A 14,490-nucleotide genomic window follows, 5' to 3' on the forward strand; every position below is an offset into this window, starting at 1 on the left:
CACTCACAGTTTCCCTCCGCTCCAAGGGTATCTGGGAGGTATCTGGGCCTGTGGACCTCTGGTGTGATTCCAGTGCAATGAACTGTAATCTGTTGGGGTTCTTGGGGCAGTTGGCCTTTACATGCCCCAGCTCGTTACACTTAAAACATCGTCCAGCTAACTGGTCACTGGGGCGAGGAGGGTTGCTGGAGAACGGGGTGGTGGGACGATAAGGGGTCTGGAGGGTTCTTTGGGAGGTAGGTGGGGCTTTGGGCAGCCCCCGGTAATAGGGTGTGGTCTGGGGTGGTCCCTTCTGGTCTCTGCTCCAACTGCGACCAGTTTTCTTCTTCTCTGCCACCTCCACCCATCTGGCTCCAATCTCTCCTGCCTCAATTACAGTTTTGGGTTTCCCATCTAGGATGTATCTTTCTATTTCCTCAGGAACACCCTCTAAGAATTGTTCCATTTGCATTAGGAAGGGCAAATTTACTGGAGATTCAACACTTGCTCCTGAGATCCAGGCATCCCAATGTTTCACAATGTGGTAGGCATGTCGGGTAAATGACATGTCTGGTTTCCACCTTAGGGCTCTGAACCTCCGACGAGACTGCTCGGGTGTTATCCCCATTCTGACTCTCGCCTTGGATTTAAACAGTTCATACTTGTTCATGTGTTCTTTAGGCATTTCAGCTGCCACCTCAGCTAAGGGTCCACTGAGCTGCGGCCTCAGCTCTACCATGTATTGGTCAGTAGAGATGTTGTACCCAAGGCAGGCCCTTTCGAAGTTTTCTAGGAAGGCCTCAGTATCATCGCCTGCCTTGTAGGTGGGGAACTTTCTGGGATGGGAAGTGGTACTTGGAGAAGGATTACTAGGGTTTGTTGGGATATTCTGCTGAGCCTTTATCGTCTCCATCTCCTCCACATACTTCCTCTCTTTTTCCTTCTCCTCCAGTTCTTTGTCCCTCGCTTCCATAGCTCTCCTGTGAGCAGCCACTTGGTGGTGTTCTGCCTCCCTTTCTTGTTCCTTCTTCAGCCGCATGAGTTCTATCTGTCTTTCATGTTCCCTTTGTCTTTCCTCAGCCTGAAATTTGGCTAATTCGAGCTGTAGTCGAGCCGCGGATTTTGCCATTCTAACCTCTCTGTTTTTAACTAACTTTACACCCGAGGTTTAGAAATAAACAAACAAAACTTGGCTGTAAAATTTTGCTGTGCTGGAATAGAATACCTATTCTCTGATAGTGATTGTCAGCCTACAGAAAAAGACAATTCCCTTGTCTCTGCTCTGGGCCCAAATTAAAGCAAAAAACCTCCAACTACTTGGAAACCTGCTTACCCAGCCCAAAGAAAAAAAAAATTCCTTTTCAAACCTGTGCTCCTTTTAAACAAAAAAATCAAAATCCTAAAAAAAAAAACAACCCTGCCACTTTTGTCTCCAGGCAAATGGGTAGAGCACACCCCCCCCCCCCATTTACTTTTAGGAAGAAAAGAAAAAAAAAAAACTCTGGGTTGGAAGACTGTGAATTTCCCTGCAGGAGTTAAGTACCCTGCCTCCAGGCAAAGAAAACCTGCAATTCACAAAGATAATCCCCTTTTGTCTCTGCTTGGCCACAAAGCAGAGAAAAACCAAGCTGCTTTCAGTTTCAAAGCTGCTTTCTGGACTTCCTTTCCACAGGAAAAAAAAAATTCCTTTTTAAAATCTGTATTTCTAGTTCAAAAAATCTCAACTGGATCTCAAAATGATTTCAGGTTAATCCCACCACTATGCCACCATGTCAAGGTTCCTCCCCCACTCTGAACTCTAGGGTACAGATGTGGGGACGAACATGAAAAAACCACCTAAGCTTATCTTTACCAGCTTAGGTCAAAACTTCCCCAAGGTACAAAATATTCCCCCCGTTGTCCTTGGACTGGCCGCTACCACCACCAAACTAATACTGGTTACTGGGGAAGAGCTGTTTGGACGCGTCTTTCCCCCCAAAATACTTCCCAAAACCCTGCACCCCACTTCCTGGACAAGGTTTGGTAAAAAGCCTCACCAATTTGCCTAGGTGACTACAGACCCAGACCCTTGGATCTTAAGAACAATGAACAATCCTCCCAACACTTGCACCCCCCCCTTTCCTGGGAAATGTTGGATAAAAAGCCTCACCAATTTGCACGGGTGACCACAGACCCAAACCCTTCGATCTGAGAACAATGAAAAAGCATTCAGTTTTTTACAAGAAGACTTTTAATAAAAAATAGAAGTAAATAGAAATAAAGAAATCCCCCCTGTAAAATCAGGATGGTAGATATCTTACAGGGTAATTAGATTCAAAAACACAGAGAACCCCTCTAGGCAAAACCTTAAGTTACAAAAAAGATACACAGACAGAAATAGTTATTCTATTCAGCACAATGCTTTTCTCAGCCATTTAAAGAAATCATAATCTAACACATACCTAGCTAGATTACTTACTAAAAGTTCTAAAAAGAAAAGGAGTACTTGTGGCACCTTAGAGACTAACCAATTTATTTGAGCATGAGCTTTCGTGAGCTACAGCTCACTTCATCAGATGTTTACCGTGGAAACTGCAGCAGACTTTATATACACACAGAGATCATGAAACAATACCTCCTCCCACCCCACTGTCCTGCTGGTAATAGCTTATCTAAAAGTTCTAAGACTCCATTCCTGGTCTATCCCCGGCCAAGACGACTACAGACAGACACAGACCCTTTGTTTCTCTCCCTCCTCCCAGCTTTTGAAAGTATCTTGTCTCCTCATTGGTCATTTTGGTCAGGTGCCAGCGAGGTTACCTTTAGCTTCTTAACCCTTTACAGGTGAGAGGAGCTTTCCCCTGGCCAGGAGGGATTTCAAAGGGGTTTACCCTTCCCTTTATATTTATGACAACAGTCCTCAATACGGTCCTGCAAAAGAAGCTACATGACCAGACACTTACGTCTCTGCAGAATCCCATTCAAGTCTAGGTACCCCCAGACCACAACTCCTCCCCACCTTTTTTTTTTTTTTTGAATGAATCAGCATTTCAGTGACACCGAGCTCTCATGACCCTCACTATATAGATCTGATTGCAGGCTCAGGAACGATGTGCTGGTTTGAGAAATGCTCTGGGGACCATTTTATGGCTATAAAACAAAACATTTAGAAGTTGTAATTAAGGGAAACTGTTTGACAAGAAAAAATTATATTTCATAAACAAGTCAAAAAAAGTGTCCCAGAAAAAAAATTCATAACAGTGTCACAGAAGGTTATTGTTTTACGAAAGTACTTGGAGGTCAGATGTATTCTGAACAGGGACAGACTGATTTTTTGCTTTTCATCATATACAATTAATTACCTGGGACATAAATAAATGGAACAAACCTATACAGGAAAGTTTAGTACTTCTTATGCAAAACTGAGTCTTCTCTGTCATCACCAGTTACAAGGTTCTGCAGGTCAAATTATGCCCTCAAAGACAGTTCTCTATCCCACTATCTCCAAATTATGCCAAGACTGAACTAGGTTATTTCATTGCTTTTAATTAAGTTGACAGTTTTAATGGATGGGAAGCTTGGCCAAAGCAATTAAAATATAGTTAACAATTCTATTAATGATGTGCAAGCCACAATAGACTGCAGATTATTCTCCCAAAGTTTATTATTAATTAAAACTCAATAGTGTGCTAGGTCCTGTACAACAATTATTTTTGTCACCCACAAAATTCAGAAAAACACTAAGTACACAAGGAACAGAGCAATTGAGGGAGAGTCATTTTACATAGCTACTTTTCCAACAATATTTCATTGTGTTGTTTTTAAATCAAGTACTAGAGATTAAAGAATCAGATTGCCCAGAACATCAACTTTCAGAGCATTGCACTCAGCTTTTCTAGAGAGTAGAACTTCCCTTTACTAAGTATCAGAGGGGTATCTGAAGAAGTGGAATTTTTAACCCACGAAAGCTTATGCCCAAATAAATATGTTAATCTTTAAAGGTGCCAACGGACTCTTCCTTCCCTTTACTAATGAGTTTAACTGTTGCCTCTTTCTTCCAGGGTTGATAGCATTTACTTACAGCACCTGACTAATAACCTTTGTGACTATAGCTTCATTTTAGAGATGAAAGTGAAAAAGGAAAAACCTCTAATACTAGAGGCAGACCAAGCAAAGCAGGTTTGTTCAGTGTGAGTTGCAATCAAATTAGAGCACAAGATTAGTATAACACACTGAGAAATAGCTAAAAGTTCCAACATTCAGACCATGGTAGTTGGTCCAAGAGCCAACTATTCACCTGGAGAAGACAGACAGGGTTATGCTCAGTTTAACCTATCTGTATCAAAAGCAGGTGGAGTTACAGATGCCCTGTGGTGCAGTTCCTAAATTCTGAATCTGTGTATGAATAATGTCCTGTTTCTAAAGTATATAAAGAACAGATGGCAAATGCTATCGTCAAAGTCAGCTGCAGAAAGAACATTTTACAACCATAGTAGTAAGATGCTTTATCTCAAAGCTCTTTACAAACATTAAGCCTCACACATCCCTGTGAGGAAGGGAAATATGGTTCTTCAAGAATTCTGTCTGCAGCTTCCCACTCTGGGTTGCCTCTTGGTCGGAGCCATCTGGAAAGTAGTTACCACTGGAGGCCAGACAACGGTCAGTCGTATGGTGTAAAGGGAAACGTGGCCCCTACTATGCTTTTCTACTTTCCTGCCACTGTTGTCCCTTTACCTTTCATGCCTTAATCGCTTTCTAGTAATCTGTCCCTTGTGTTTACATTAGGCCACAGTGGTTTTCAAACTGAAGTATACGAGCTCTCATCAGCGGGTACATGAGAAAAATCCTGTAATGGCAGACAACACATTTTATTTAGTACAGAGTTTTTGAAACTGTGGGGCACAGAGGAACATTTGGGGGTCGGGGGAAGCAGCCCTGAATTTTGAGCTGAGCCCCCTCTGAGTTACAATTTTGGTTCTGCCTCCCCCAACCCAGACAGGCAAGGTGGCCTGCTGAAGTCAGTCAGGGGGTTGAGGTGGCACTTCCTCTCAGAGTCCCGCTGGGCTGGGCTGGCTTGAGCAGCCTGGTGTCGCCCTTCCCACCACCCCCCACCAAACCTCCCTAGGGGAGTGTGCCCCACAGTTTGAAAAGCTCTAGAAGCTGTTGCTAAATGAAAGGCAGAAATTGGGGGTGGGGGCGCATGACCCCCATGTGCCCACCCATGTCTCTCTGGGGATATGTGGTAGACTACATTTGGAAAAGAGTCTGCAGCCTGAAAAGTTTGAAAACCACTGTAATAGGGTAATGCAATGTAGACACAAGGTACAATAGCTGTAATAGATATCCAGGTTACCAATATCCTTGCCCTATTGTTAAGGTTTTCGTGCCGAGTCTGCCCTTTTACAGAGTTGACCTCTATCATTTCTGGTATTCTCCTGTTTCACCTGCAAGCGTTGAGATAGTAAAGTCCACTAAACAATCAGGTCTTAAACATTGTGCCTCCTGTAGAACAGGGGTATGACTGATCCACATGGTGCTTGAATAGTAACACAGAAATGACTTGCTTAGAAAAATCCTGATTATAAATACTAATGGAGTGAGAGCAAAAAATTGAAGTATCCAAATAAAAACATGAACAGTTGGGTTTGTTTTTGTATTTGTATTACTATTTCCAAATTGACATATAAGTTAAACTCATTAGTCCATTTGTTGAGGTGTGGACATTATTTTTTCCATTTCCTGGCAAGACAAGTGTTTGGCAAGTAGCTAGTATAATCAAGAGTAATTTCTCTTGAAAGCATTCCAGTCCTAATGTTTCTGCTTTTATGCCCAGGATAGCAAGAGAAAGAAACTCAGTTACCTTCCATGCTACAGAAACTGATGTAAAGACATCTGCCAAAACACTCCTAATTAGGGGCATGACCACAGTAGACAAGTTAACGTTCCCTTATTCTTTTAGGCTTATCAAGAGTAGGTAAGGTGGCTGAATTTATGCAGCCAACCTGGGATGCACAAATGCAGTTGGAGATGTAATGGAACGCAGGTGAAAGTATCTTCAAAAACATCTTGACCATTTTTGTTCATATTTCAAATTCTATTTTCAGAGTAGCTGGCATATTCTAGTATTAAACATATGTGCTAAAATATTTGTCTTCCTACAGCATGTAATTAATACAGCATGTTAGTGTTCTCAAACTCTCATTGTAAAAAAAAAACAAAAACAAAAACAAAAAAACCCATATTCAAATTTCCAGGGAAGGATTCTTAACTTATCAGTAAACCAAACATTGGTATTCCAGTACTTTTCTAGGAGAACAACTTTGATATTTTGTATTAAAATGGGATATTTTCCTGATCCTTTTAAGATCCTACCTGTCCTGCAAGTAGGGATTGGTGGTTGTTTTTTTTTTTTTTTAAAGCTGGACTCAGTTTCATGCAATTTAATTCATCCTTCAGGACAGATGGAATTTTAAAAGAGACAGACTATTCATCCAAAATGATAACGTATCTTACAAACTGATTTCAAACTATATAACGAAATATAAAGATTACATTATCATACTCTGATATCACCATCATGGAGCCCATAAGAACAGGGCAAATCACCTACTGCTAAAATTCTGCCGCATCTAACCACAGCAATTGTCACACTACAGCAACACTGGACAACAGTTTAGTGCGGAAAATGGGTGGATTGTGGGAGACCCTGGGTCCAGTCCACCTGCTTCAACCACTCATTATTTATCCAGTGGAACAGCTTCAACAGGAGAGACCAAAGGAGCTGCACATCAGAACATCCCATAGTCCAGTGATTAGAGAGGTGGGAAACCCCTGTTCAAATCCTTTCTGCCAGAGGGGAAGAGAGGGGGAAGTTGAACCTAGGTGTCCCTAACCCCAGATGAGTGCTTTAATCACTTGAAGGTTACACCTCCTCCTCCTCCAGCCAAATTTTGAATGGGACCTGATCTGGTAGACACACTCAGAAGTGATCCATGAAACAACTTAGGTGCCTGATTCCAGAGTCAGTCCTAAGTCCCCATGAGCTGCTCCACTGCGATCCTTGAAACTCCTGCTTGACTGCCACTAACCCTATAGGTGCCTAAACTCACTCGGCACCTAACTTTCTGCTGTAAAAGTTTCCGAGGTGTCTAAGTTTTAGACCTTCGGGCACATGCACTGCTGCCCAACTCTAGGCATCTGGGACTTAGGCATCCAGAACGATTCACAAACTGGGCAAGATAGGTGTTTTGCCATCTGAGTCACATGTAGGGCCTGATCTGATACAGTAGACTTGCTCAGAAGCTGTGTATCAGAGCCAGAGAAGGAGGAGGTGCTCGCTCTTTGAGATTTGTGTTCCCTAGCCTCTGCAATTTTTCCAAACTATTCATATTGAGCATCTATCTGCTCATAAACGAGTCCCTCCAGTCCTTCATTGTTGCTCTTCTTCTACTGATTGAAATTGGTTGGTTTTCTTAAAGATATTCTCTCAAAATTTATTTTGCAGAAGTTCTAGGACAACTGTCTTCTGGCCCTCGAATCTATGATGCCCAGAAATAAAAGCTACACTTCAAGCATGTTCCTGCAGTGATCATCATTGGAGGGACTATTACCTGCTTGCGAGATGTGTCTATGTATGCGGTACAAAACTGCACTGACAACCTACTGCATTGCAAGCTTCTCTCTAGTTTAGATCTTTAATTTCCAACTTTCTCCCTCCCATATATGTTGTATTACATTCTACACCGTCCATCATATTAGTTTGTAGTTTTACCTGCTAAATCTCTCTAGGATCCATTTTATTCTCTCTCCATTTTCAATGGCATCCATACATCACTAAATTTAGTGATCACTGCTGCTACCTACCAAATACCTGTCCTTCCCCAAAACAATTTATTAGTCTTTCAAACTAAGAACTTGATCCTGCAAAATACTAGGTGTCTACAAATACCACTGATGGCAGGGGAAGTGGAGAACACTTCACATATCTCATGATTAAGCTCTAAATAAATTCCAAGAAGTAGTAAGTATGTCATTGTCTTGTGTTGCATTTGAACAATGGTTCAATAATTGCCAGGGATATTTAACATTAAATGGTATGTTTTTAAGATAAGCTCTACTCAGGTTAGATCTGTTAAAAGTTATAGAATGGCAGAATAATTGTATTTCAGGAATCTAATACAATCTGACAAATGACAAATCAAGTGTACTGTACCATATTTACTTGGCTAAAAGTATTGCCTAGGAAAATATTTAAAACCAAGTTACTCGGTAATGTTCAATTATTTTCAACATACATATTAAAAAGAACGAGGAGTACTTGTGGTACCTTAGAGACTAAAATTTATTTGGGCATAAACTTTCGTGGGCTAAAACCCACTTCATCAGATGCAAAGCTCTCTTAAAAGCTGTAGCTTTCAGGTGATGAATGTCAGAAGATATTGTTCAGTATACTGTATCTTGATGGCAGGTCAAACAGTAAGAAACACACTAGTTTTAGGTTCGTTATCTCAGATATTGAATTATGTGAAATAGTTTTTACTAACTATTGAAAACTCATCCACAGACTGCTAACATAGCAACCTTTGCTACCAGTTGGCCAGATCCTACATCTATTGAGTCAATAGGAAAACTCCCATTGACTTCACTAGGAAACAGAAGCACCATCTTTCTAAGTTGCCAGGGAGTACTCGACCCCTGCTCTGCCCCAGACCTCACCCTCACTCCACCTCTTCCCCCAAGGCCCACCCACGCTGTGCCTCTTCCTGGCCTCCATCTTCCCTCCCCTGTTCCTCCACCTCCCCGCCAGTGCCTCCTGCACATTGCTGAACAGCTGATCCGCAGCAGGCAGGAGGCGCTGGGGGAAAGAGGGAAGAGCTGATCAGGGGGGCAGGGGCTGCTGGTGGATGCTGAGTACCCACTATGCGCACCAGCTATTTTTTTCCCATGGGGAGCACCTTGGGAGTCGATGCCTATGCTAGTAGCAGGTTCAATATGCAGAATGTACTACATGCACTGCAAAACAGCAGTATATTTGCTTCTCCAGCTACTGCACAACAAACTGTACATTTCTGGGGACCAGAAGAAGTTACTCCAATCCTCTCAAAGTTATTTCCTGTTCAAATCCAACAAGAAGCTAGAGAGTCATCTCTTTTAAAACATTAAGCAAAACTAAGAGTAGCCATACCAGACTGTAAAAACCTATCATTTATATATTTATAAACAATATGAAGTCACCAACAAAATCAGATTGGCACAAAAACTTTGACAATACAGCTTCCTTGGAGTGAAGTCAAAAGTCACTATAAATGTTGAAGTTTTTGTTAAAATTTGGTCTCTTTTCCATATGTCAGGACTACAGAAAATTTTAATGTGGAAGTTGACTTGATCCTGTGAGCATTAGGCATCTGAATATTTCCATTGATTTCATTTAGATTAGTTGAGTTAATAAACTGCTGGAGTGAGTAAGCATATGCAGGATTGAACCCTTAAATAGCATAAAAATACAAGATAAGATTAGAAAGCAAGATAAGAACTGGTAAAATATCTGTTCTTTATAATGGTTAGGATGTGAACAAATTGAGTATTGTAATTCACACAGTGGATATTACTTTTCATATAGCCATACAACAATTTGATTCCATTTTTAAACACTTAAAATTAACTAAGTACTGAGGTAAATTCTTTGTGTTTTTTTTAAAACACTGTCCCAATTATATTGAAAGCAAGCATACCACCTTTAGGTAAGACATATATTGAAACTTCAACTGGACAATAAAGTCAATATGTCCAACTCTAGATAAATTATTTTCCTCTAATGCATGTTATTTCTTGTTCAGTTTAGCAAGTTCATTTATAATCATCTAATGCAGGGGTTCTCAAACTTCATTGCACCGATTACTACACAACCCCTGGGGAGAGGATCAAAGCCTGAGCCTGCCTCAGCCCTGCCGCCCCGGACTTGGGGGAAGGGTGAGGGGGCAAAGCCAAAGCCTGGGTGGGAGGGCAGGGGGCCTATAACCTTAGCCCCACCACCCAAGGCTGAAGCCCTTGGGATTTGACCCCGGGTGGTGGGTCTCAGGCTTCGGCCCCGGACCCCAGCAAGTCTAGCACCAGCCCTGGTGACCAAATTAAAACAGGGTCACAACCCACTTGGGAATCCCGACCCACAGTTTGAGAGTCGCTGATCTAACAAATTGTCCTAGAGAATGTAAAGGCTCATATTAATATTTGCTTCATATAAAATTTGTCATCAAATATTTGTTCTCTCGTACCCACACTATAACTACAACCCACATCCTCTAACTATACCACGTCAGATATATCACTGTGTGAAACCAGATCTCTTCCCCCCTGTGCAATTCAAAAGGAGCAAGCCCAAAGTGAAGAAATAGCTAAGTGAGAGCTAGATACTGCCTGCATAGTGTATAAGCCATTTTAATTTGCTTGCTGAGAATCCTAAATTGAAATGTCAGAACTACCATTTGCAATTAGGTTTAATGCCAATTTACTGTCTCCAAAATGTGTTACTTTACAACATCTCTTCTCTTAATTAATAATACTTAGTTTTATATGCGACTTATATATGTTCATTTCAATGTACTGTATTTCAGATTAATAGCTTTTTATTGATGAATACAGTATTTTAAATGTCCTATATTTTAAGTGGTAGAGAATGATACAAAAAGCCGTATGGATTATTTCTAAAGTCTATTAAAATAATTCATATCGTGCAAGTTATTTTTTACAACACACACATGGCACAAAACTGAATATGCTCTACTTTGTGGAGGTATTTTTAAAATGGGTAAGAAAATTTGTTTTCATAATAATGCCTTTCATGTGCAAGGTAGCTAATAAGCACCTCAGAACAAAGTCACTAGGGACAAGAACCACTGAACTATTCTCTTGAGAATGTCAAAAATATGGTTAATTGACTACAATACAAATAATTTAAAAATCACAGATTCACACTTACAGGATATTCTGTAAGAGTTCATCAAATTAATTTATATATATTTTGTGTGTGTATGTGTGTATTCACACATGACCTTGCATATGGTTTTTTACATATTGGCAAATAGATTAACTCTTGGCTACAGAAGTTTTACATTGATCTAATTACTATTCAAGGTCTAGTATTTAAAATAGCTAAACTGCTTGCTGAATACTGAAGCTCAAAGCCCTGTAGGGTTACTATGAGGCGTAGCCACATTTTTCTCCAGTAAAATAAAAGGCAGTTTAAAAACCCTACAGAAATTCTGCTACCGCAGCTGAATCACCATTCTTTTACAATTTAGTGAATTCCCAGACATTTCTTCAAACCCCGTTTTAATTCTGTTACAATAAACACACATCTCTCATTTCTGTGCTCACAAATATGAGTTTGAATAATATAGTCTTAATTTAAATCTAATAAATTTACTATTGCTTTGTGTACATTATAAATTGCATCTGCTTATCAGTATTTGTAAGCCTGCTTATCTAAAGACAAAAGGTCCCTTTATGAAATCTACCTACACATCTTTGGCTGACAGCTAAAACAAACAGCATCAGTGTTTGCAACAGGCAACCTCCCCAGCATCTTTACATTCAATTAGTTTAAAAACCCAGAACACTAGAGTACCAAAAATACCCACAAAGGAAACACCTAAGTGGCTTATTTAGAAAATTAAATACATTACCAGACGCATCCTGGAGTTTCTGAATCACCTGCAGGGAAATCAGACTAAGAATCTGACACTGGAACAGTATTCCTTAGTATTACAGAGCCTGATCTGACTCTTACAGAATATCAGGCAAGTCTGAGGCTGTAAACCTTTGAGTTGAGTTCATTATAGGCATCAGAAAGCCACAAAGAAAAAGAAAGAAAAAAAAACAAAAGAAAAAAGAAATGCAGCCCACAGACAGCCAGATGAGAAACTTCTGGCACCTCTCCAGCTCAGGAATTAATTCACTGTAATTTGGAGATGTATAGTTTTGGAAATGAAAGGAAACTTGAATTTACGGATGAATTTGTTCCTGCCTTAGTGGCTCTGCAGAAACATGCATGTTACATCTCAGCTCGTTTTTAAAATGTTCATCCAGGAACAATACTGAATCAAAAGTTAATGGGGGGTGGGGAAAAAGAGGGGGGAGCAGCATGTGCACACATACACACCCCTTCCCAAGATGCCAATACAAACTTCAAATGGATCATTCCTTCAGCTATTTGCTGTGAATTTTATTAATCCCAACACAGAGGTAGGGTTGCCAATTCTGGTTGGATGTATTCCTGGAGGCTTCATCATGTGACATAATATTTAATTAAACAGTAATCTTTAATTTCTGGAGACTCCAGGACAATCCTGGAGGGTTGGCAACCCTACACATTTAATTCCTTTATTGTATCGAAGTGGATTCATGGCTTTTTACAATGCACTTTGGACAAAGAGATTTTTGTTTTTTGTTGCTTGTGCAATACCAGGCAGCTAAAATACATCATTAAAGAGAGATCATTCACAACTTTTCAAGCAACTGGAAAAAATGTCAGCATAATTATTTGTTCAAGTATTTGTGTTTTCAGGAAATAGTATCAAAAAGATTCAAATCAACAGTTCAAGTGCTAAAGAAGATATCTAGCAACAAATGTTGTGTATATAGGTGGAAGGGTCTGTAAAGGCACAAATAACTTCAGTCATTATAAAAACTGCCTCTGCCAATGCAGTCTTTCAAATGCAGTTTGAGCTCTTGATTTTGTTAGCAAAAAGGATAATTTCAATAGTTTGCATTGAGCATTTGCTTCAGATTGTCTAAGGAACACTCTGGTGAATTTTGATATTTCCCACTCATGTAAGCAAAGTGCATGTTAGCATGCAAAACATTTTTAAGTACACACTTCAAAACATTATGGTAGATAAGGAACAATAGAATAAGAGGTTTCAGAGTAGCAGCCATGTTAGTCTGTAGCCGCAAAAAGAAAAGGAGTACTTGTGGCACCTTACAGACTAACCAATTTATTTGAGCATAAGCTTTCGTGTAGCTCACGAAAGCTTATGCTCAAATAAATTGGTTAGTCTGTAAGGTGCCACAAGTACTCCTTTTCTTTTTAATAGAAAAAGAGTTCAAGAAAGAATGGTCATGGTAAATTGCATTTCTTGTGTTAGTTTTACACCTGCATGCACTAATAATTTAGTAACACAAATCTGTTTTAGTTTTAGTAAAAGTCTTGTTTTAATGGTAACTATTACTAAGAAAATAATAATGGCCCTCACCGTTAGATATATGTTAGTTATGTTAAATTTAACTCAAATCTACAGGGACCAAAGATGTTAATAATGAGTCTACCCAGCCTAAAAAACTGGAGGGATTCTTGAGTCTGTCGTCTTCTTAACAAATCAGTTCTTTGAAAAAATAGTATTAGAAACCCTATTACTAAAACAGGGAAATGCAAAAATCCTTATATTAAAGGGTGCCTAGCGAGGATGGAGAGTCATATAGAGTGTCCCAAAAAGCCAGACGGTCAGCTATTCACCAACCAGTTTTGGACATGCAAAGCAGAAATATTTAATATTTAGTGAAGCCTCAAAGTTTGGATCTGGAATCAGTCCTCTAAGTTCTGCGGCTTCTGGGTTCTGGAGTTATGGCTCAGATCCCTCTTTTAAAAAATAAATATGACATTAAATTATGGAGTAATTGGAAGGAACCAATTGTGATCAGTTGGGCAGATGACAATTGCAACTATATGCCCTGCCCTTACATTTCAGAAATAATTATGTAGCAAGCACCATGCTCTTAAAGCTTATGATCAGAGATGACTGCAAAAGTTCTCATTTAAACCTGTAAACAATCCATTCTCACCTACAGAAGGCAGTGCCTGTGTTCTATTCACTACCAATTCATATATAGTATTATAGTGATCACTGGTCTCACCCACTCTAATTAAGGTACCATCAGAACTTTCATTACATCTTCCTGTGTTTACTTGCTCATCTGGCCACTAAGTCCTACCTCTCTAGCTCTCATGGTTGTGAAGAAACCTGCAACCCGTGGACTAAGCGTAGCTAATGTGTTTATGTCTGCCCAAGTTTTCAGAGAGCCTGAAACAACAGCTTTGAGATGTGTGATCTGCTCCTTTAATCTCAATGAATTTTTAACTCAGATAGCCACTGATCATAATGTAAATATTAACTATTTCACTGCCGATCCAAACCAATAAGAAAGGAGAGGGACAATTATACTAAGATCAGCAATATCTTATTGTCACACCACAAGTAGAAGGTGTTTAGAAAAATAGCATCTCTCTCTCCAATCCAGATGAAGCCAAGCTTTTGAGGAACCCAGCAGATCCCATGGTGTAACCACACCCCACTGAGATTAAGCCATATCCAAGGAACTTAACAGAGCACCTGTGATCATATTTTTAACATATACACAGCCCACTCTGAATGGTCTCTCATTCTGGCAACATTATGCAGCTTGGAAGACCACTGATATTTATCCCCAGTTTTGTCCCTTTAGCTCTGCCAAATTTTAAGGATCGGGGGAAAATGCATG

General features: G+C 40.0%; 1 protein-coding gene across 1 annotated transcript in view; it reads right to left on the minus strand.

The window, feature by feature from the left end:
* IQCJ (IQ motif containing J) overlaps positions 1 to 12,014 on the minus strand; it is a 114,502-nt gene extending 102,488 nt beyond the window's left edge. The window contains exon 1 of the mRNA XM_048862798.2: positions 11,640 to 12,014. Within this exon, the coding sequence (XP_048718755.1) occupies positions 11,640 to 11,648 (9 nt within the window). The 5' untranslated portion in view covers positions 11,649 to 12,014. The remainder of the gene's footprint in view (positions 1 to 11,639) is intronic.
* Between the last annotated feature and the right edge of the window lie 2,476 nt (positions 12,015 to 14,490).

Source organism: Caretta caretta, chromosome 9 (assembly GCF_965140235.1).
Source record: "Caretta caretta isolate rCarCar2 chromosome 9, rCarCar1.hap1, whole genome shotgun sequence".
NCBI classification, from domain to species: domain Eukaryota; kingdom Metazoa; phylum Chordata; order Testudines; family Cheloniidae; genus Caretta; species Caretta caretta.